The 23,143-nt window shown below is 47.2% G+C and overlaps 1 protein-coding gene across 1 annotated transcript in view; it reads right to left on the bottom strand.

The window, feature by feature from the left end:
- Nucleotides 1–600: 600 nt before the first annotated feature.
- The window catches only part of MPP2 (MAGUK p55 scaffold protein 2), a 34,756-nt gene continuing 12,213 nt past the window's right edge, over nt 601–23,143 (bottom strand). Inside the window, exons 4-11 of the mRNA XM_035135600.2 lie at nt 22,519–22,746; nt 8,091–8,222; nt 7,563–7,668; nt 6,691–6,759; nt 6,433–6,594; nt 2,856–3,058; nt 2,046–2,174; nt 601–777 (exon numbers count right to left, since the gene is read on the bottom strand). Of these exons, the coding sequence (XP_034991491.2) occupies nt 601–777; nt 2,046–2,174; nt 2,856–3,058; nt 6,433–6,594; nt 6,691–6,759; nt 7,563–7,668; nt 8,091–8,222; nt 22,519–22,746 (1,206 nt within the window). The remainder of the gene's footprint in view (nt 778–2,045; nt 2,175–2,855; nt 3,059–6,432; nt 6,595–6,690; nt 6,760–7,562; nt 7,669–8,090; nt 8,223–22,518; nt 22,747–23,143) is intronic.

Below are 23,143 nucleotides of genomic sequence, written 5' to 3'. Positions count from 1 at the left end.
AAAATTCCCACCGCCAGGCTATCTTGCGTCACATTCTTCCTTGTCTCGCTTACAAACCTTTCAGGCGTTCCTCTGCAGTTTTTCAACACCCCGCAAAATCTTGTGCTGACCAAGGGTGGCAAGGCGTCCGCCCCTCCCCTCCCCTCCAATCTACTCAGCGTGGTATGTTCAGTGGGGGCAAGGGGGGCAGGAGGGGGGGCAACAGCCCAGGCTACCAGTTCCTTTGGCAATATTGAGATTGTGGTCCGTCGACAAAGCTGTGATTTTGGCAGTGAGTTAGCTGTGGCTGGAAAGGCGCTGTGCTCCCACCCCACCTCTTCCGCCTCACCCAATCAGAGGAGCCGGCCACAATTAGGTGGGGGAGCCGACAGGGCAGGGCATTGTGGGTAACTGGTAGCCTGGCTCAACCCCTCTGACCAACCCCCACGTTCACCATGAGATGAATTCTTCCTTCGTTGCCAGCAATGGGGAGAGGGTGGGGGAGAGCATGTGCTGGGTGCTGCAGGTTAAAAGATCTGGGTTTCTTGGCCAAGTGAGGAGGAAAAAGCCGATGCTCTTGAGGCTGTGGGGAGGAGGAGGAGGAGGAGGAGCGCTGTCCCTCTAGTAAACCCAGCTGACGGGGACCCACTGCGGTTCGCTGTGCAACTTCTCCAAGGCTTCCTGCAGCTGCTGGAATGTCTGCTCCATGTTGTCGTTGACCAAGCAGAGGTCAAAGTAGTGACCATAGCCCCGCTGGATCCGGCAGCTCTCGTCAACCGTCCGCTTCAGGTCGGCATCCTGGCAGGACACGAAAATAATAATAATAATTATTATTATTATTATTATTATTATTATTATTATTATTATTATTTATATACCGCCCTATACCTGGAGGTCTCAGGGTGCTTCACAGAACAAAATCAAAATATAAAACCACAAAATATATCATCAAAATAAAAACAACAACCCAACAACCCTAATAGTCTCCTTTCTTCTAACTCAGGGGTCCCCAGACTTACCTGGCTTTGGGCCGGAGGGCGGGGGATTGCGCGCCCATGCGCATGCGCGCACACACTTACTGGCGCGGTGGCACACTTCCAGGTCGGAAAAAGCGCCGGAAATTGTTTGTGCGCATGCGTATAGGCCTCCCCCGACCCGGAAGTGCACCGGAAATGACCTCTTCTGGGTCGGGAGAGGCCCATACGCATGCGCACAAACGATTTTTTGTGCTTTTCTCCGACCTGGAAGAGCGCCGCCGCGCTGCACGCCGTAAGAGTGGGCGGCGGCAGCGGGCGGCAGGGTCGTTGCGGGCCGGATTGGGAGGCCAATTGGGCCGCATCTGGCCCGCGGGCCATAGTCTGGGGACCCCTGTTCTAACTTGAAGCCATTGGTTCAGGTCCTACCCTCCGGAGCAGGAGAAAGCAAGCGTGCTCCATTTTCCATGTGACAGCGAGTCCTTTAGATATTTGAAGATGGCTATCGTATCTGCTCTTAATCTCCTCTTATCCAGGCTAAACGTAACCAGCTCCCTCAACCACTCCTCATAAGGCTTGGTTTCCAGACCCTTGATCATATTAAAAAAAGGTAAAGGACCCCTGACAGTTAAGTCCAGTCGCAGAAGGCTCTGGGGTTGCGGCGCTCATTTCGCTTTACAGGCTGAGGGAGCCGGCGCTTGTCCGCAGACAGTTTTTCCGGGTCATGTGGCCAGCATGACTGAGCCGCTTCTGGCGAAACCAGAGCAGTGCACAGAAACGCCGTTTACCTTCCCGCCGGAGTGGTACCTATTTATCTACTTGCATTTTTGGCGTGCTTTCGGACTGCTAGGTTGACACAGCAAGGGGAGCTCACTCCGTCACGGGGATTCAAACCCTTCTGTGTTACACTAGGGGTTATTGTGGAGGGACTGGCTCCCCCCCCCCAGCCAAGTTCTGTGCAGGAGGTGTGTTTGGCAAGGCTTCCTCCAGAGGCCTCCTCCCTTGCAGCCACTAGCCCCAGCTACTGCTACCCCTCTTCCTTGCCACTGCTTCTGCCTGCTTGCCTGCCATGCGGGCATTGAGGGGACTCACCGCAAGCTGCTTGGTTGCCACACCGTTCTCCAGCGCTGCCTTGTTCATGGCTCGAAGGGTTTCAAAATCCGGTGCCTCAATAAACACCACGTACGGGACAAACTCCGCTGTTCTCAAAACTTTCACAGCCTTTTGACGCATCCGAGAGAGGGGGGAGAAAGGGGGGAGAGAGAGGAGAGAGAGAAAGAAAGGAAAGAAAGAGGAAAGAAAGAAAGAAAGAGGAAAAAAGGAAGAGAGAAGAGAGAGAGAAGGAAGGAAGGAAGGAAGGAAGGAAGGAAGGAAGGAAGGAAGGAAGGAAGGAGGGAGGGAGGGAGGGAGGGAGGGAGGGAGGGAGGGAGGGAGGGAGGGAGGGAGGGAGGGAGGGAAGGAAGGAAGGAAGGAAGGAAGGAAGGAAGGAAGGAAGGAAGGAAGGAAGGAAGGAAGGAAGGAAGGAAGGAAACTGACTTCCAGTACTGCAACACTGATGAGAGTCAAGTTGCAATTCTGTACAGTGGTACCTTGGTTTAAGTACACAATTGGTTCCGGAACTCTGTACTTAACCTGAAGCGTACTTAACCTGAAGCGAACTTTCCCATTGAACGTAATGGAAAGTGGATTAATCCGTCCCAGACGGTCTGCGGAGTACTTAAACTGAAAGTACTCAAACCGAAGCGTACTTAAACCGAGGTATGACTGTACTTACAAATGATGTGACCTGAATAAATCATTGCATTGCAACCAGGAAAGGTTCCTGGCACAGCCGACCAAGGGAAGACTCTCTCCCTTCTCCTCCCTCGTTCCCAACCCTTGGAGTGAGAAAAGAGGCAGTACCTGGGGGTTCACATCCAGAATGCACATCTTGCCTGACTCTACGACTTCATGGATAGAGTCAATCTTGGTCCCATAGAGGTTTCCTTCATACTCGCCATGTTCCAGGTAGCGGCCTGCTTTGATGTCTCCCTCCATCTCACTCCTGGTTACAAAGCAGTACCCCTGCCCGGACTTTTCATGCTCCTTGGGTCTCCGCGAAGTATCTGCAGAAGCACAGATGTACAAAGAAAGATCACCCAGAAACTGAAACTGGAGATGGGATCTAGTGAGAAGAGAGTGAGGTCAGGACAAGTTTGTGGTTCTCTGCTATATTATTATTAGTATTAGTATTAGTATTAGTATTCCTTCAGTAGCACCTTAAAGACCAACTAAGTTTTTATTTTGGTATGAGCTTTCGTGGTATCTGAAGAAGTGTGCATGCACACGAAAGCTCATACCAAAATAAAAACTTAGTTGGTCTTTAAGGTGCTACTGAAGGAATTTTTTTATTTTGTTTCGACTCAGACCAACACAGCTACCTACCTGTAACTAGGATTATTATTATTATTATTATTATTATTATTATTATTATTATTATTTATACCCCACCTATCTGGCTGGGTTTCCCCAGCCACTCTGGGCAGCTCCCAACAGAATAATAATAATAATAATAATAATAATAATAATAATAATAATAACAATAAAGCAATAAAACATCAAACCTTAAAAACTTCCCTAAACAGGGCTGCCTTCAGATGTCTTCTACAAATCAGATAGTTTATTTCTGCTACCTTCTGATGGATTAAATCAATGGAATAAGCCCCTGAAGATTGTCCTGAACTCTCCCTGCTCACCTCCCTATCACCAGGGATGCTTGAAGAATTCGATCTTCCAGCAGGGACTGACCTCAACTGCACCATCCAGACTAAAGTGTGGGTGGAAACTTAAGGTAATCCTTTTGTCAGATTTTGTGATGCAATTCTTGGCTAAAGACGTATCAAAATGCATTTCACAGTCTGGGATAAAAATACATTTAAAAAGGCATATTGCAAGCGAAAGTGTGTTTATAATTGCACATTCTGTGAGAAAACACGTTTTGTGAAAAATTGCGGACTGATACTGTCAGGGAGTTATTGCGGCTACTCCCGAGTAAAGACGCTCTACAGTGGTACCTCGGTTTATGAACACAATTGGTTCCGGAGGTCTGTTCATAAACTGAAGCGTTCATAAACTGAAGCAAACTTTCCCATTGAAAGTAATGGAAAGTGGATTAATCTGTTCCACATGGTCCGCTTAAACTGAAGTGTTCATAAACTGAAGTGAACTTTCCCATGGAAAGTAATGGAAAGTGGATTAATCCGTTCCAGACGGTCTGCGGAGTACTTAAACTGAAGTGTTCATAAACTGAAGCGAACTTTCCCATTGAAAGTAATGGAAAGTGAATTAATCTGTTCCAGATGGGTCCGCGGCGTTCGCAAACTGAAAATTCATAAACCGAGGTGTTCATAAACCGAGGTTCCACTGTAGTCCATTCTGTCTTTAAGGGTTTTATTGTGCATATTATTTACAGTGCAGAGATAGCAGAAAGCATGACCTCCTGGTCACTCTCAGAATCCGGCAATGGCGCCCGTCTGCTTCGGGGCCAGCATAATAGCCTGGGGACCCCAAAACGCCGCCCCTTTGCCCTATGTTTGGGCACGTGCCTCAATTCAGGCGCCGGAAGGAGCAGTGCCCCTTCTTGCCCTGGCCGGCTGGGGCAGTGCCTAGGCTCCGACGCCTCCCTGAGCCGTCCCTCCTCCACTTGTTGGTCAGAGTGGTGCAGGGGCTCTGACGCCTCGCTGAGCCTTCCCTCCTCCATTCCGCTTCCCCCTGACCCACTGCTAGTGCTGTCGCTGGGCGAAGTGCTGATCAATAGTAGAAAATGCACATTGAAGTGTTTGACTACGACTTGGGAAACATGGCTTCAAATTGTCACTCAGCCAAGAAGCTCGCTGGGCAACCTTGGGGCTACTCACTGCCTCTTAGCCTAAGCCACCTCACAGGGTTGTTGTGAGGATAAAAATGAGGAGGGAGAGGACCATAAATGCTATCCTGAGATCCTAGGAAGAATGGTAATATATAAATGTAAAAATAAAGGAATAAAAGATAACAAGCATCTGGGTACCATGACGGACGCAAAGTGGGACAGAACTTTAAGAAAAGATCATGGCATTGGGATTCGATGGGCACTTTCTGTGCCAACTTTTAAACGTTTGCCTGCTGGAAACTTTTCTATTTCTATTTTTGCAGAAAATTAAGAGTCCATCCCCCACAAGGGTCCACTAATGTTTGCCTTTATAACGCCTTTGCTTTCAACACTTTTTGGTAACTCTCTATAGTTTTCCAGTGTGGTTTTATATATCTCCAGTGTTGCAAATCACTGTGATGTATTTTCATGATACAGCAGTATATGAATATTATTATTATTATTATTATTATTATTATTATTATTATTACAAACAGGGACTTCAAATAAAGTCCTGACCAGAGAAGAATGGCAGATCAAGTTGGTGGATTATGCCGAAATGGCAAAAATGACCGGAAGAATCAGAAATCAGGAAGACCAAACTTTTTATAAGGAAAGGGGGAAATTCATAACTTATCTTAAAGACCATTATAAACAGTTAAAATCATTAGTAGGATTGGAATGTCACTTGTAGTTTAACGGTGAATTTTGGAAACAATGGAGAGGTAAAAGATTTGGATTATCGTAAAAGATGGCAGGAGGAAATGATTAATAATAGGAACCGCAAAGGGGAGGAGGGGAATTCAGGAGATTCTTTCGAATCTTGTATTTATGTTGCATGTTGGATATGTGACTGTAAAATTTTAATCTGAAAAACCAAATAAACACACACACACACACACACACACACACAAATATTATTTTACAAATAAATCAAGGTGTGTGAAACGGACCCGGAAGAACGGATCCATCCATTCTTAACACAAGATGCAGGACTCTCCTTCGCATACACACACAGACCCAGGGCAGAGTGCAACAACAGAACTAGGATCTGCCAGGATGTTAAGATGCCCTCCGTGCCCCCGTGTCTGGAGTACATGTTTCCCAGCTACATAACACAGTAAGCATAGGTAATGAAAAATGAGGCGTTATTGAAAAAACAAACAGATAGCTCTGGATGGCTCCGGCATCATTACTCAAGATGACCCTTCTGAAGACTGCTTCTGGGCATGACAGAAGGTATTGAACTTACGCCTCTTACGCCTCTTGTTTGCTTCCTGTCTAGCAACCCTCCCATTCGCCGACTCCTTGGACTTATTGGGTCAGCTCCAACCTGTTCCTGGTCTGAGAGGCTGAGTCTATTCATGCCTATTTGTGCTTACTGCAAGCTTTGGCTGTGTACTAGCCTGCTCTCAGCTACTGCCTTATCAGCCAGCCTGTCAAGGTCAGGAAGAGCCGAAGTCTGCAGCTGCTGGCTCTCCCCTGATTAACATCTAAACCTCTCTGTTCCTGGCTGCTTTCTGCAGTTGGCTGCAAACCTTTGCTTGGAGCTGGCTCATTCCTGACACCCTGTCTGCAATCAGCAAGACTCACACGGGATGGTGGTTCCGTACTGCGACTGGTCAGACATGATGAGTTTGTTCTTAAGACTGCGCCGGCCAACCCCCTGAGCCCCGATCAGCACCAAGGTTTTTCTGCGGAAAGGAGGCATGCGAGCCACTTCCTCATAGATCAGCAGCTCGTGGCGGTCGAACTCTGAAGTGAGAGGGAAAGAAATCACCATTAGCCATTAACACAGAGGAAGCATGGTTGGGCGACGGAGAAATGTGAAGACATGCCAAGATCCCTTGCCTGCATTTTTTGTGGTCAGATACATCATCCTCTTCTTCTTCTTGCTGCTGAGGCTTCCGCACAAGGCACCTGCCAGGAGAGGGGAAAGGAGCCACTAAGCAAAGCTGCAGAGAAAGCTATCGCACGTGTGGAAGAAGGTGAGAGTAGGGGCACATTCACATGACGCACCTTTAAAGCACCACAATGCCACTATAAATGGCCATCGCTCCCCCCCAGGGAATTCTGGGAGCTGTAGTTTGTCAACAGTTCTTAGAAGAACCTTTACAGTGGTGCCTTGGTTCTCAAACTTAATCCGTTCCAGAAGTCCGTTCCAAAACCAAAGCATACCAAAACCAAGGCGTGCTTTCCCATAGAGAGTAATGCAAAATGGATTAGCCGTTCCAAACTTTTAAAAACAACCCCTAAAATGAATGGCAAAATCAGACAGACCTCAATGTAGCACTCAGAATGGAAGTGTGGCACTCAAATCCGAAGCGTGGCACTCATATGTTCGGCTTCTGATAAAAGTTCGCAAACCAGAACACTTTCTTCCGGGTTTGCAGCGTTCGGGTCCCAAGTTGTTCGACAACCAAGCCGTTCGAGAACCAAGGTACCACTCTATTCCCCTCTCAGAGCTAGTTCCCAGAGTTCCCCAGGAAGACAGATTGACTGTTAAACCACTCTGAGAATTGAAGCTCTGGGAGGGTCTCCTAAGAATTCTCAGCATCCTTGACAAACGGCAGCTCCCAGAATTCCTTGGGGGAAGAAGCCACGACTGTCTAGAAGTGCTGAGAGTTGTTAGGAGAGTCCGATTTCCCCTCCTCAAACCGTTTTACAATCTCTGTCTCTCTTCCCAGGGAACTCTGAGAACTGGGAGGGGCTGTGCCTTTTACCTGATGAGGGGGTGACTTCGAGGTCTCGCTTCACAAAGGCCTTGCGTTTCTCTTCCAGCAGCTGGCTCGGGATCAGACCTGCACTGCCGCCTTCCACGTGGCAGGCCTGAAACAACCAAAGGTTAGTTCTGAGCACCCGGGCGGGTGGGTAAATTGCAGGACCCAAGATCCTGGAAAAAGCATTTCCCCCCACAAAGACACGCAACCCATTTTCTTCATTCTGACATTTTTAGAAGTCGCAGTGTTAATAAAAGAGCTGCAGTAAAGTAGAGGTGGAGAACTCATACAGACTTGGTTTTTTTGCCTAGGAATTGCATTCCTTTCTAGGACACCTAAACATGCAGGTGTCTAATCCTGTCTCGCATGTAGCCATTCTGATTTCCCTGGCTAGTTCTGGCCTAGCTGCCTACGGACTGATTTCTTGGCAGCAAACAGCTCTCCCTGAACATCACCCATGCCTAATCCCATGAACATGCACCCTGGGCCTGATCCTGCCCATGGCTCATTTATTTGACACAAGGTCCATACCTGCCACCAGTTGGGGTCATCCTGGTTGACGATCTGGAGCAGGTCCCCGGCAATGAACTTCAGCCCAGCTTCCTTACATGGAATGAGGTTGTCAGAGGCTGGGTCATAGTCAAAGTGGGCCTTCACAAACACCTAAGGAAGGGGAAGCAAGGTGAGATGCGTCGGGAGGCTCTGGAGTGAGGGAGGATCCAAGAGGGGTGGACACCACGAGCCAGCTAAGATCGAAATAAAGTGGGCTTGCAGGTCACGGTAGACTGTGGCATTGACACCAGAAACCATGGAATTGAAAACAGGAAGGGATGAAAGATACGTATTACGGGAAAATGCAAACAGGACAGTTCAACCCATCTCACGTCTCCAGTTCTGTGGGAGATAGCTATGCCTGTCCCAATCCTGCAACAACAACAACATATAATGATGATGATGATGATGATGATTGTTATTATTTATTATTTATACCCCACCCATCTGGCTGAGTTTTCCTAGCCACTCTGGGCAGCTCCCAGAAGAATACTAAAAACACAATAAAACATCAAATATTAAAAACTTCCCTAAACAGGGCTGCCTTCAGATGTCTTCTAAAAGTCAGATAGTTGTTTATTTCCTTGACATCTGATGGGAGGGCATTCCACACGGTGGGTGCCACCACTGAGAAGGCCTTCTGCCTGGTTCCCTGTAACCTCACTTCTCACAGGGAGGGAACAGCCAGAAGGCCCTCGGAGCAGGAAATCAGTGTCTTGGCTGAACGAAGGTGGTGGAGACGCTCCTTCAGGTATACTGGACCGAGGCCGTTTAGGGCTTTAAAGTAAAAAAAAAAATATCTTCCAGTATCACCTTAGAGACCGTTACAGGTAGGTAGCCGTGTTGGTCTGAGTCGAAGCAAAATAAAAAAATTCCTTCAGTAGCACCTTAAAGACCAACTAAGTTTATATTTTGGTATGAGCTTTCGTGTGCATGCACACTTCTTCAGATACCAATGACAAACTTAGTTGGTCTCTAAGGTGCTACTGGAAGAAAAAAAAAATTGTTTCGACTACGCCAGACCAACACGGCTACCTACCTGTAACTAGGACTTCAAAGGTCAGCACCAACACTCTGAATTGTGCCCGGACACGTACAGGGAATCAATGTAGGTCTTTTAGGACCGGTGTTATATGGTCTCGGCAGCCACTCCCATTCACCAGTCTAGCTGCCGCATTCTGGATTAAGTGTAGTTTCTGGGTCACATTCAAAGGTAGCCCCATACCACCAGCCCCTAAACCTTCCCAGAAAACCTATAGCAGGGCAAAAGAAGAGGTAGTGGCATCAGGTATTTCTGTGCCAGCCTAAGCTGGTAAAAAACACTCCGGGCCCTGCCACCACCCGGGCATATCCAGGCGGGTTGGGTCCAGCTGAACTCCCAAACAGCCAACATGGTTCTTCAGGAGTGCAATTCCATTTAGGACTAACTGCAAAAACACACACACAAACCCCCCCCCCCCAAAAACACCTGAGCATCAGCTTGACCTGCAGAAACCAGTGAAATAAATAACTTGCAGCACAGAGATGAGCAAACTTAGCCTGCCCTGTTTTTTTGCAAATTAAACTACAGCTCAGAAACTTGGGGGAGTTGGGGAGTCGGCAACACGAGGCTTCCTAGCCAAGCTGAGGCCTGGCACCCTTTTCTTTAGCAATAAATTGCTGGTGTTCATTGTAATGTTATCGCTACAAACACCTCCTCCCTCCTTGTGGACTGGAAAGAACAATCCGGCAGTCAGGGGACAAACCCAGCAAGCTGCCGAAGCAAGAGCATGGCCAGTACAGTACTCATTTTGCTCTGTTATCTTCAAACAATAAATCCTGGTGGTGGAAGGCAGCGAGGAAAAAACACTAGCCTCTCTCTCTCTCTCTTCATTATAGACTCCTTTTATTTGCATTTGCAGGAGACACACACTGCTGACATCTCCTGGGAAACGGATCATATATGAGCTGTCTGTCGAGAGAGACCTTTCACTCGTCCCCCTCCCTGCCCAATCTGAATGCATGCGGGGACAAAAATCACAGAAGGACATTTGCAAAGAAACTCAGGGGCTCAGCGCTTGAGGAGTGGCAAAGGGACAAGAGAACCCCAGTTCAGGCTCTCTCGACCCCTTGCAGCCCCCACCCCCCACCATTGAATCTCAACAATGAAATGTTGTCGGAGATCAAACTTGGCTCTACTTCTCACAGATCAGGGGAAATGGGCTAAGGCACTGGCTGGTCAGGGATGTGGGAGAAATGTGATTCCGTTTCCTTTAAAAATGTTTTCCTCAAGACATTTTCATGGATAACAAAGCTACAGAGATCATCTCTGTTTTCAGTTCGTAGAGACTTTTTCTACAGCTCGGTTCCATTTGGAGCGAGACATGGCTATTGTAGGCATTGCGAGTCTGGAGAACTTAAAACACTTGCACTTTCAGGAAACAATACGCAAAGCGAAACCCAGCCATCTTTTAAAATGTGCACTGAATGTTGCAGTAAAGTACCCCTGGACGGTTAAGTCCAGTCAAAGGCGACTATGGGGTTGCGGCGCTCGTCTCGCTTTCAGGCCGAGGGAGCCGACGTTTGTCCACAGACAGCTTTCCGGGTCATGTGGCCAGCATGACTAAACCGCTTCTGGCGCAACGGGACACCGTGACAGAAGCCAGAGCGCACGGAAACGCCATTAACCTTCCCGCCACAGCGGTACCTATTTATCTTCTTGCACTGGTGTGCTTTTGAACTGCTAGGTTGGCAGGAGCTGGGAGAAACCCAAGAGGCTCTGAGGTTTAGACCACAGCGCCACCCGCATCCCTGAATGTTGCAGTACAGTCTCACAGATGTGCATAAATGCAATCTAGGATCATAGAGTCATAGAGTTGGAAGGGACCACAAGGAAACCTGACAGGTGATAGCGGACTGTGTCCTCCACTGGCACCTGAGGGCAGAATGCTGCTCCCCCCCCCAGCATTTGCCTTCTGAGGCAGCCTCCTCATTCTACCTAACAGCAAGGCCGGCTCTGAATATATCCTCCCCCCGTTGCTTCTCCGCTCTATGTTATTCCCTCCCAAAGCCCTTGAGCAAGTTATATATTATCTCTCCAGATAGAGGGAAAGATTGAGGTGGGGAGGCAGAGGAGGGTTGTGTAATAAGTTAATGTGTCTTCCCAAACACACACACACAGAGAGACATGCCCCTGCTGTCTTTTTTTAGGCCACTATTTGGGCTTGTTGGTGTGAAATAATCCTCTTGGCTTCCACAAAGCAGGAGGATTATATTCACATGAAAACAAGCAGCGCTCGTCTCCATCACCACCACTCACGTCATCCTTCCCCCCACCCCCCACCCCGCCGCCCGCTTTTGGAATCAGCATGGGCTTTGTGACAAGGAGCTGTTGCTGCTAACTCATTACACAATCCCTCCCTCTGGAATGCTTCTAGCACCGCCAGACATTACTCTCAAATCCCCGCCTGCACCATCGCAACCGGGAGAACACTCGAGTATTCCAGGCAGAACGCACGTAGGCCCTACGTTTTATTCCCTGCGTTTCACGTTTCATGCTGAAGCGTTCCCACAGAGCGATTCCCGGGTGTACTCCGAAGACTGGTGGATAGCAGAGGGATGCTGCAAGTATTCTGCTACCCATGTTCGGAGGATAACACCTCTGACAGCAGGGCTTGAATCTGCTCCAGATTTTTAGCAAGAATCAAGTGTCCACGTTTACCAGGAACAGTTCCCCTGTAAATAGATGTCTATTCTAGGCTGAGACCCTACCTGCCTGCAGACTGTCTAGCAAGAGTGGTGCATGCTCTAGTTATCTCCCGCTTGGACCACTGCAATGCGCTCTACGTGGGGCTACCTTTGAAGGTGACTCGGAAACTACAACTAATCCAGAATGCGGCAGCTAGACTGGTGACTGGGAGCGGCCGCCAAGACCACATAACACCGGTCTTCAAAGATCTACATTGGCTCCCAGTACGTTTCCGAGCACAATTCAAAGTGTTGGTGCTGACCTTTAAAGCCCTAAATGGCCTCGGTCCAGTATACCTGAAGGAGCGTCTCCACCTCCATCATTCTGCCCGGACACTGAGGTCCAGCACCGAGGGCCTTCTGGCGGTTCCCTCATTGCGAGAAGCCAAGTTGCAGGGAACTAGGCAGAGGGCCTTCTCGGTGGTGGCGCCTGCCCTGTGGAACGCCCTCCCAACAGATGTCAAAGAGGAAAACAACTACCGGACTTTTAGAAGACACCTGAAGGCAGCCCTGTTCAGGGAGGCTTTTAATGTTTAATAGATTATTGTGTTTTATCTTTCTGTTGGAAGCCGCCCAGAGTGGCTGGGGAAACCCAGCCAGATAGGCGGGGTATAAATAAATTATTATTATTATTATTATTATTATTCATTACACTTTGTGAGGGTGAGCCATTGGCACCATTCTTCAGAGTTTAGTTCCTCTCCAATGGCATCTAGACATTAAATCTCCCAGTGAATTAGTCAATACAGTGGGCGCTCGGGTTGCGAACGTGACCCGTGCAGGAGGCATGTTCGCAACCCGCAGCATTCACAACCCGCAGTGCCGCATCCGCGCATGCGCGGGTCGTGATTCGGCGCTTCTGCACATGCGCAAAGCACAATTTAATGTTTCTGCGCATGAGCGCCGAAACCTGGAAGTAACCCATTCCAGGACTTTCGGGTTCGGCACGGTGTGCAACCCGAAAACACACAACCTGAAGCAGCCGTAACCTGAGTTATGACTGTATATATCATCCCTACTGTGCTGGGAGAGCAAAGTGTCATGCACTGGTTTTTACATATGTTTGGCCGTGACATACCATGCCAAAGCATGGCTTAGCATGACCTGCGCTACTCAGGGCTATGTCATGCTCTGGCTGAGCACTACATCTATCTATCTAACATCTATCTACCGGTATCTATAGGTTTTCAAAATATTCATTTAAGCAACCTTGAATCCATGACTTCCCTTCTTCTCTTTCCATGGTTCATTTTGCATACCATACATCCCTGCACATTTTACATGATCTAAAGGGTAAAGGTAAAGGGGCCCCTGACCGTTAGGTCCAGTCGAGTCCGACTCTGGGGTTGCGGCGCTCAACTCGCTCTATAGGCCGAGGGAGCCAGCGTTTGTCCGCAGACAGCTTCCGGGTCATGTGGCCAGCATGACAAAGCTGCTTCTGGCGAACCAGAGCAGCGCATGGAAACGCTGTTTACCTTCCCGCTGGAACAGTCCCTATTTATCTACTTGCACTTTGATGTGCTTTCAAACTGCTAGGTGGGCAGGAGCTGGGACCGAGCAATGGGCATAGCTGCCAAGTTTTCCCTTTTCTCGCGAGGAAGCCTATTGAGCATAAGGGAAAATCCCTTAAAAAGGGATAACTTGGCAGCTATGGCAATGGGAGCTCACCCCGTTGCAGGGATTCGAACCGCCGAGCTTCTGATCAGCAAGCCCTAGACTCTGTGGTTTAACCCACAGCGCCAGTGGGGAAATGTTGTTTCTTTTGCTTGCTTAAATGCCTAAGAAGCATTTTACCCTTTTATAAGTCCACCGCGGAGCACTACATCTAAACCTTGGGCTTGCATCCTCAAGACAAACACATAAGGCAGTAAACCAAGAAGAAATCTTTGTCTGCAGCGAGCAGAACCATGAGTATGGGCCTGGAAAACATGCTAAGCCAAACCATGGCTTAGTTGGCCCAGCAGGACTGAGGACGGCTACAATTTTTGATTTGGCTAAGCTACGGTTTGGCTTAGCATTACATGAAAACTGCATCACTGGGAGAGGAGACGGTGGAATCCCAAAGGAAGCCTCAACAGTATTTATGTGCATATGTGGCTACAGCAGCAAGGATTCTACATGCACAGAAAAGGAAGGAAGGAAGGAAGGAAGGAAGGAAGGAAGGAAGGAAGGAAGGAAGGAAGGAAGGACACACTCCAAAGAATAACGTTTGATGAAAATCTTGGAACAGGTAGAGATGGCAAAACTGACGGCACTGATGAAAGATACGAATTTAGAATCTTTTAAAGAAGACTGGAAACCGTTCCTAGTCTATATAAAAAGTTATTTTCCATACATGAGGACCACAGCGGTGTCTGAAGTGTAAGAAAACGGCAGAACATATTGAGAAACATGTCACAGAGGATGGAATCAGATAAAGAGGAAACCTAAAATGCAATTGTATGCGATTTGGGTTATAAGCATTGATGCTGCCCGAGTGGGAAATCAATAGTATTTTTTAATACAGAGGAGCAAATGTATCTTTCTGTACGGAAAAAGAATAGTACAATATTATTATATGTATTAAAGAAGAACTGCTTCACTATAGGGAAATGATGTTTCCTTGTACAGCTTTAGTTTAGCCAAAAAAACATCAACAACCAGCCATCAGCTGCTAAGGCTGCTTTTAAAAGGCTGCAAAATACAGAATAGATCCTATGGAATAAAGAAGGGGTGGGGAACTGGATGCAGCTGGTGGGGGGTGGATCCTTATCTCCACCCCCCTCCCCTTGCAGGGCCAGCCACCTGTCAATCACCTGACGTCACCATGACATTGGGTGACCCATTTTCCTTTGGCTGCGCAGTCTGAAATCAAAACATCTGTAGGCAAAGATACGGCACAGCACAGGGCCCTGGAGTGGAATAGTAATAATAATAATAATAATAATAATAATAATAATAATAATAATAATAATGTACCCCGCCCATCTGGGCAGCTCCCAAAAGAATATTAAAAGCACAATAAAACATCCAACATTTAAAAAAAACTTCCCTAAACAGGGCTGCCTTCAGATGTCTTCTAAAAGTCACAGATAGTTAGGGTTGCCAGACTCAATAGAGGACAGGACTTCTGTGCCTTTAATTGCCCTGCTCTCTTTTGAGTCTGGAAACCTTAAAGAGAAACCAGCAGACCCTTTGCTTGGAAATTAAACAAAGGGTCTGCTGGTTTGTCTTTAAGGTTTCCAGACTCAAAAGAGAGCAGGGCAATTAAAGGCACAGAAGTCCTGTCCTCTATTGAGTCTGGCAACCCTACAGATAGTTGTTTCTTTCCTTGACATTTGAAGGGAGGGTGGGGATGAGAATAAGGATGTTGGAAATAAGGAGAAGAGAATCAGTTTACTTCTGGTCCATGTCACTGTCACTTATCTTAATCCATAGTTCCACTCTACCCCATTCCTGCATTAAACTGCATTTTTTTTAAAAAAAAATCTGCACAAAATTCTGCATTTAAATAAACATCTTTCCCCTTGCAGTACACACATTCCTCTCAAAATACACATCCCTATACAGTGGTATTTCTACTTACGAATTTAATGCGTTCCGAACGCACATTCGTAAGTCAAAAAAAATTGTAAGTCGAATCCCATAGGAATGCATTGGCAGAAAAAAATCGTAAGTGGAAGCAACCCTATCTAAAAATTTGTAAGTAGAAAAAATCCTATCTAAACCGCATCCAAAATGGCGGACGGAGCTCCATTCGTAAGTAGAAACATTCGTAAGTAGAGTTATTCGTAAGTAGAGGTACCACTGTATGTATTTTCACTCAACATGCACCATATGGTTTTCTAAATGTATTTTGGTATCTGCCATGGTCCAACCGGAACATTAGTCCAAGAGTTACAGAGCAGGTTGATTCACATCAAAACTTGCAAAGATCAGGAGTCTTTTGAGGCATTTCCAGTTAAATGCTACAGGGTACAGAAGCAGCACCTCCTCTCTGCTTACTTTGATGCTGGTTTAGCTTCCTTTTACCCTGCCCACCTTAAACTAAAGTATTCTGCAGCTGGTTGCAATTTGATGCAGAGTGCTGCCCCCACTTGGGCTGAAAAACAATACCTGCTTAATTGGGAGTTAACTCCCGTTCGTTCAGCGCAATGGACCTTACTTATCAGCAGTGTCTGTATATATGAATGATTCAAAGTATCGGTGCTGATCTTTAAAACCCTAAACGGCCTAGGCCCAGTATATCTGAAGGAGCGTCTCCACCTCCATCGTTCAGCCCGGACACTGAAGTCCAGCTCTGAGGGCCTTCTGGTGGTTCCTTCCCTGCGAGAAGTGAGGTTATAGGGAACCGGGCAGAGGGCCTTCTCGGTAGTGGCACCCGCCCTGTGGAACGCCTTCCCATCAGATGGCAAGGAAATAAACTATCTGACTTTTAGAAGACATCTGAAGGCAGCCCTGTTTAAGGAAGTTTTTAATGTTTGATGTTTTATCGTGTTTGTAATATTCTGTTGGGAGCCGCCCAGAGTGGCTGCTGCATTCTGGATTAGTCGTAGTTCCCGGGTCACCTTCAAAGGTAGCCCCACGTAGAGCACATTGCAGTAGTCCAAGCAGGAGATAACTAGAGCATGCACCACTCTGGCGAGACAGTGAAGTGGGGAATCTTCTGTAACTGCAGAAGGGAATTCCACAATTGGTTCAGTACCTTGCACAGGGAGCGACTGTGCTTCATGAAGGCAACCTCCGACTCACGAAAGGTGGCAAGAACGACACTGAGGAGAGGAGGGAGAAGCATGTTCGCCCCTGCCTCGTGCATTCCTACTATACACCATAGCAGGATGCCTGGAGAGGAGGTCTCAGGCAACAAATCTTATGTGGGAAGCAGAGATGGGATGGTCTTAGGAAGCAGAAAGCTTTTCCCTATCCTTTTCTTGCACCCCAAAGGACTAATGGCTGCGCCAGGGTCCCCTCCAAGGTGTGAAGTCCAGGATGGTTTAGGCCAGAGACAAATGGCTGAGGTAGAAAAGCGCTACCTCCTGAGCAGAAATTTGCTCGCGTCGACTTAGGCCTCACCCAGAACCAGGTTGCCGGGGGGGGGGGGAGGAGGCTGCGTGACACACCTACACAGCTTCCCATGCTCAGAGCATGAGACGGCTATGCGTAATTGATTTGACACCTGCTCATTAAATTATTACGCCGCTATACCCAAAGCACCCAAGCATTGTCACTTCTGAACTCCGCTGCATGAGACAAAGGGAGGGACGCATGACAGAGCAGAATGGAAAAGTCACTTGGCAGAGGAGGAATGGAGCAGAGAGGGACACGGACATTGGCTGAGGCAGCAAATTTCTCTCTCTTTCCTTCCCAAAGGGTTGCAAGAGATGAGGAGTTACAGCCCTCAGCCTGGCAGGCACAAATCTGTATTTCTGTTTTTACCCATTAAGTCTGTTTGAGCCATTTCTGAATTAATCTGTGATTAGCATAAATCCTATGCAAGGGAAAAAAGCTGCATGTGACTGATTGATTACATTATAAGACTGCTGTAACTTTCCCACACACAGGAGACGGTGTAACTTGGTCTCCTGTCATGTGATATTCTTTGTTCTGTTTCTACTTTCACTTTTTGACTGAATGAGAGTGATGGCGTATACACTTAACCATCATTCTCTAATAAACGTAGTTAAAAGCTATGATTGTTTGCTGTCTTCTTTACCGAAGCCAGTGGCAAGAGAAAGAATATAGGGCTTCACACCCCAATATTCTAACAAAACTCTCCATGTAAGTATTCATTTAAATTTCTACTTCCTTTCATATTCAAAAAAGCATATATATTTTTATCTCCAATAAAGCATTTAAATACGTACAGTCGTACCTTGGAAGTCGAACAGACTTCCGGAACGGATTCCGGAAGTCCGTTCAATTTCCAAAATGTTTGGAAATCAAAGAACGGCTTCTGATTGGCTGCAGGAAGCTCCTGCAGCCAATCAGAAGCCACGGAAGCCCCCTCGGACCTTCGGCTTCCAAAAACAGTTCGCAAACCAGAAAAAAGTCACTTCTGGGTTTCGATCTTTCGGGAGCCAAAAGGTTCGAGAACTAAGCTGTTTGAAAACCAAGGTACGGTTGCATTTTGATATGTTTATGTCACAACATTATAACTTCTGGTTTAAAGGCGGCGAATGAGTTATTTTAATAAATCCACAAACATTATGAGAAGTATGGAATCTGTTGGGTAGATGCAATCTGCACACTTGTCCAAGAGATACAAATCAAACCTAGAGGTGTTAATTTTGTACAGGAATCTGCAAAGATTTGGGGTTCTATTCAATGCAGCAATTCAAGGCAAGGGCTGCCAGACTCATGCCTGTAGGAGCCAATGCACACATGAGGGTCTTCATTTGCACCTCTGCACAGCGGCTCCCGTCTTTTGAGCTTTCTCCTAGAAAGTAAGTTCTGAAACAGAAATATGCAGATACCCTTTCAAGCATTTTCTGTGAAATGAGCAAGCCTGGCTGATCTAGCTTGCTAGTGTTTTTAACCAATGAGTGAAGTCAGAGCTGTGACTGATAAGGGAATTGTTAAGACAACAAGCAAGAGGAATTCCTGGGGTCCCAAAGGCCTGCTGTTTTCTCCTTTTTAATGCATTTGTTTCCTGCTTCAGTCTTACATTCCAGGCAGAAATTATGCTTCCTCTGACATGGAAATACAGTTATGAGGAAAGCATTGCCCAGACTGCACACTTTTTTATTTTGTGCCCCCACAGCAGCCATTTTATCACTCATGCCCTCAGAACTCTCAACATTCAAAATGTGTCCCCGGTCCGAAAAGGTTGGCGACCCCTGTGGCCATCAAATAAATAAATAAAGATGATAGATAGATAGATAGATAGATAGATAGGGATTAGAAACATCTAAGAAGACGCTGTAGGGACGTGGGTGGCACTGTGGGTTAAACCACTGAGCTTGCCGATCAGAAGGTCAGCGGTTCGAATCCCTGTAACGGGGTGAGCTCCCGTTGCTTGGTCCCAGCTCCTGCCAACCTAGCAGTTCGAAAGCACGTCAAAATGCAAGCAGATAAATAGGTACCGTTACAGTGGGAAGGTAAACGGTACTGCTCTGGTTCACCAGAAAAGGCTTAGTCATGCTGGCCACATGACCTGGAAGCTGCACGCCGGCTCCCTTGGCCAATAACACGAGATGAGCGCCACAACCCAGAGTCGGTCACGACTGGACCTAATGGTCAGGGGTTCCTTTACCTTTACCTAAGAAGACATACCAGGAGGTGGTATGTCCAACTGTGCTTGAATGCTGCCAGAAGTAATGGTTGCCAGATCATAATTCAAAGAAACGTGAGGAACATGGAGAGAGCCATGTGCTCAACTGTGGCTGGCATGGAGAAGGTTTCTATAGGGTTCCTTAGATTCATATATTTTATTTTATTTTAAGTTTGGATCTGCACACCACCTTAGGCGAGCTGAAAATCTGAGACGCAAACACAACAATGCATTAGTTATGAATAAATCTTCCCTTGTATCCATTGTGAGATTGACAGCAGGAGCCTCTGAGCAAGGCTATCTGTCATAACTCAGGACACACGAGAAATGCTTTATGCACCAGGAGTCATGGAAGATGAAGTGATCCTCTCCTTTGACAATCTCAGGAAGCAGCCAGAGTGTCAAATACTTTGGCATGTACTTCTGGAAGGAAAAATCCAAAGGATCTGCGATGAATCCACCCCCTGTTCCTGAGGTTTCCTTGCCTACAACCTGTGACAGTAACAGCTCTTCTCCAAAACAAACCTCCCTCTGTCTGGACACCCTGCCTTCCATAAAGCATGCAAGTCCCAGGGAGACCATAGACACTGCAGCCTGCCTCGGGTATGCACTGTGGCCTCATTCAGTTCAAGATGGAGTTCCTCCAGGGAGGTGAAACCTGGGATTTTTGCACCCCTGACTAAAGAACAAGACTATATCAGTTGTCAACAACCTCAGGTATGCAGATGACACAACCTTGATGGCAGAAAGTGAGGAGGAATTAAAGAACCTTTTAATGAGGGTGAAAGAGGAGAGTGCAAAATATGGTCTGAAGCTCAACATCAAAAAAACCAAGATCATGGCCACTGGTCCCATCACCTCCTGGCAAATAGAAGGGGAAGAAATGGAGGCAGTGAGAGATTTTACTTTCTTGGGCTCCTTGATCACTGCAGATGGTGGCAGCAGTCACGAAATTAAAAGACGCCTGCTTCTTGGGAGAAATGCAATGACAAACCTAGACAGCATCTTAAAAAGCAGAGACATCACCTTGTCGACAAAGGTCCGTATAGTTAAAGCTATGGTTTTCCCAGTAGTGATGTATGGAAGTGAGAGCTGGACCATAAAGAAGGCTGATCACCGAAGAATTGATGCTTTTGAATTATGGTGCTGGAGGAGACTCTTGAGAGTCCCATGGACTGCAAGAAGATCAAACCTATCCATTCTGAAGGAAATCAGCCCTGAGTGCTTACTGGAAGGACAGATCCTGAAGCTGAGGCTCCAATACTTTGGCCACCTCATGAGAAGAGAAGAATCCTTGGAAAAGACCCTGATGTTGGGAAAGATGGAGGGTACAAGGAGAAGTGGACGACAGAGGACGAGATGGTTGGACAGTGTTCTCGAAGCTACCAATGTGAGTCTGACCAAACTGCAGGAGGCAGTGGAAGACAGGAGTGCCTGGCATGCTCTGGTCCATGGGGTCACGAAGAGTCGGACACGACTAAATGACTAAACAACAACATATCAGTTGTCACTAGGCTTCGAACTGGTGCTGAGGCAACACTTCAGCTTGCTGTGCTAGCACTGCTTGCAAATGCAAAATCTTGCCTCTGACTCCAAAGTGCGCTGGCCAAGGTGCTGAATTTCATTCCACTCTGTTGCCTGCCTGTCAGAACCTATTACCCATCCTCGGTTAAGACTGATGGTTGTTCCCCGGATGACCCCCCCCTCGCGGCGGCTCGTTTTAGATACAGCATATAGAAAGTTTGGCCAACTTTCCCAATATTGCATAAAACAAAACGAAGAAATCACTGGCAACAGCGGCAAACAGAAAGCTGGGCAGCTTGCGGAAGTTAGCATGAGAACATTAAGAAGAGCCTGCAGGATCAGGCCCACCTTGTCCGGCATCCTGTTCTCACCGTGGCCAACCAGATGCTTGTGGGAAACCAGCAAGCAGGATCAGAGCACGAGAACGCTGCTCTCCCATCCTGTGGTTTCCAGCAGCTGGTATTCGGAACCATGGTTGCCTCCAGCTATAGCGGCACAGCATAATCATTGTGGCTAGTGAAAAGGACCCCTGGACGGTAAAGGATCCCTGGACGGTTAAGTCCAGTCAAAGGCGACTATGGGGTTGTGGCACTCATCTCACTTTCAGGCCGAGGGAGCCGGCGTTTGTCCACAGACAGCTTTCCGGGTCCTGTGGCCAGCATGACTAAACCGCTTCTGGAGCAATGGAACACCATGACGGAAACCAGAGTGCGCAGAAATGCAGTTTACCTTCTCGCCACAATGGTACCTATTTATCTACTTGCACTGTTGTGCTTTTGAACTGCTAGGTTGGCTGGCAGGAGCTGGGACAGAGCAATGGGAGCTCACCCCGTCGCGGGGATTCGAACCGCCGACCTTCCGATCGGCAAGCCCAAGAGGGGCAGTGGTTTAGAGCGTAGTGCCACCCGCTAGTAGCCATCTATAGCCCTCTACTCCATGATTTTTTCTAATCCTCTTTCAAAGCCACCCCTCCAAGTTGGTGGCCATCACGGCTTCCTATGTACTGCATGAAGAAGTACTTTCTTTCATCTGTTCTGAATCTTTCAGCAAAAAAAATCACAGCATCACAGCGTTCAAAACAGTCACTGGGGGAAAAATATATATCCATGCTATAAGGCTGCAAATATTGCTGGAGGGCCATAAAGGGTCCTTCGTGGCTCTCTTGTATGTTCCAGCTGTGAACACGAGAGCATCTGAGCAACACTTACAAATGCCAAGAAAGTCTCGATGCTCAGCACTTACAGTCTTCTTATCCGGCAATTTCCAATGACCTAAATAATTATCAGCGTATGGCCAAACATGCAGCTACCGAAAACAGGGGGGCTTTTAAAACCACTTTAAGCTTTCAAAGGTTTCATCGGTACTGACTCAACGTTTTGTTGGTTAACTAGTGGTGGTGGCCAAATTTAAATTGGTGGCCCTGCAAGTTAAGAGCACTTAACTTGTTTCCAGGGGCTATTTTAATTCTCGGCGTGTTCCTCCTGCTACAGGGAATGCAGAAGAAAATATTACAGACGGCCTTTCCTTTTTTGGAAAAAGAGCTTTGATAATTAATTCCATGGGACGTTATCATAGACTTCCTCCCAGCAGCTCAGAAAGGCACCAATACGGATGTTCTGATAATATGCAAAAAGAGAGAAGAGAGATAAATAATTGATGGATTCTTTAATCAGCCAACAGCGTAGTCATTATGATTTTAGGATGGGGAATCTTTCTGAAAGGAAGAGAGAGACGCAAGAAAGGAGTGGAGAAAGAAAGGCAAAGAAAGAATAAAGCAGAAAGCCTGCCTGTTTCAGTCAGAGATGACAATCACATTTTATCTTTCTTCCTGGCAGGATTGGGGGGGGGCAATTAGCAAGACCTTATTTAGCACAGGGGAGACAGTAACTAAATGATGGCGCCGCCTACCTGGCGAGGTGGATGTGGCTCCTGGTAACTGGGCAGGATCTTGAGCACGACGCTTCCGCTGGCATTTTTCAGCACCTCTTGCAATGCACGTGGGTCACTGCCCACCTCTTGCCCATTCACCTCCTTGATGATGTCGCCCACATGCAGCAGCCCCTGCTGGTCAATCATGCCGCCATGCAGGATGCGGGCAATGACAAGCTCGCCGCGCTCCACCCGGAACGTCACACCCTGAGGGAAGAGGAAAGAGAAACCAGCAATGCAAAGCAGGGGCAATGCAAAGAAGTTGTGGGTGATGGGGACAGGGCCCTAAGCCATAGCTTGTTTAGCTTATACAGTGGTACCTCTACTTACGAATTTAATGCGTTCCGAACGCACATTTGTAAGTCGAATCCCATAGGAATGCTTTGAGAGGAAAAATTCGTAAGTAGAAGCAACCCTATGTAAAAATTCATAAGTAGAAAAAATCCTATCTAAACCGCATCCAAGATGGCGGATGGAGCTCCATTCGTAAGTAGAAACATTCGTAAGTAGAGGTACCACTGTATGTAAATCTGGCACTGGTTGGCTGGCTGGTTGGTTAATTGGTTAATTGGTTAGTTAGTTAGTTAGTTAGTTAGTTAGTTAG

The sequence above is a fragment of the Zootoca vivipara genome, chromosome 12 (genome assembly GCF_965207765.1).
Source record: "Zootoca vivipara chromosome 12, rZooViv2.hap1.1, whole genome shotgun sequence".
In the NCBI taxonomy this organism is placed as follows: Eukaryota; Metazoa; Chordata; class Lepidosauria; order Squamata; family Lacertidae; genus Zootoca; species Zootoca vivipara.
This window is presented reverse-complemented; position numbering and strand designations above follow the sequence as displayed.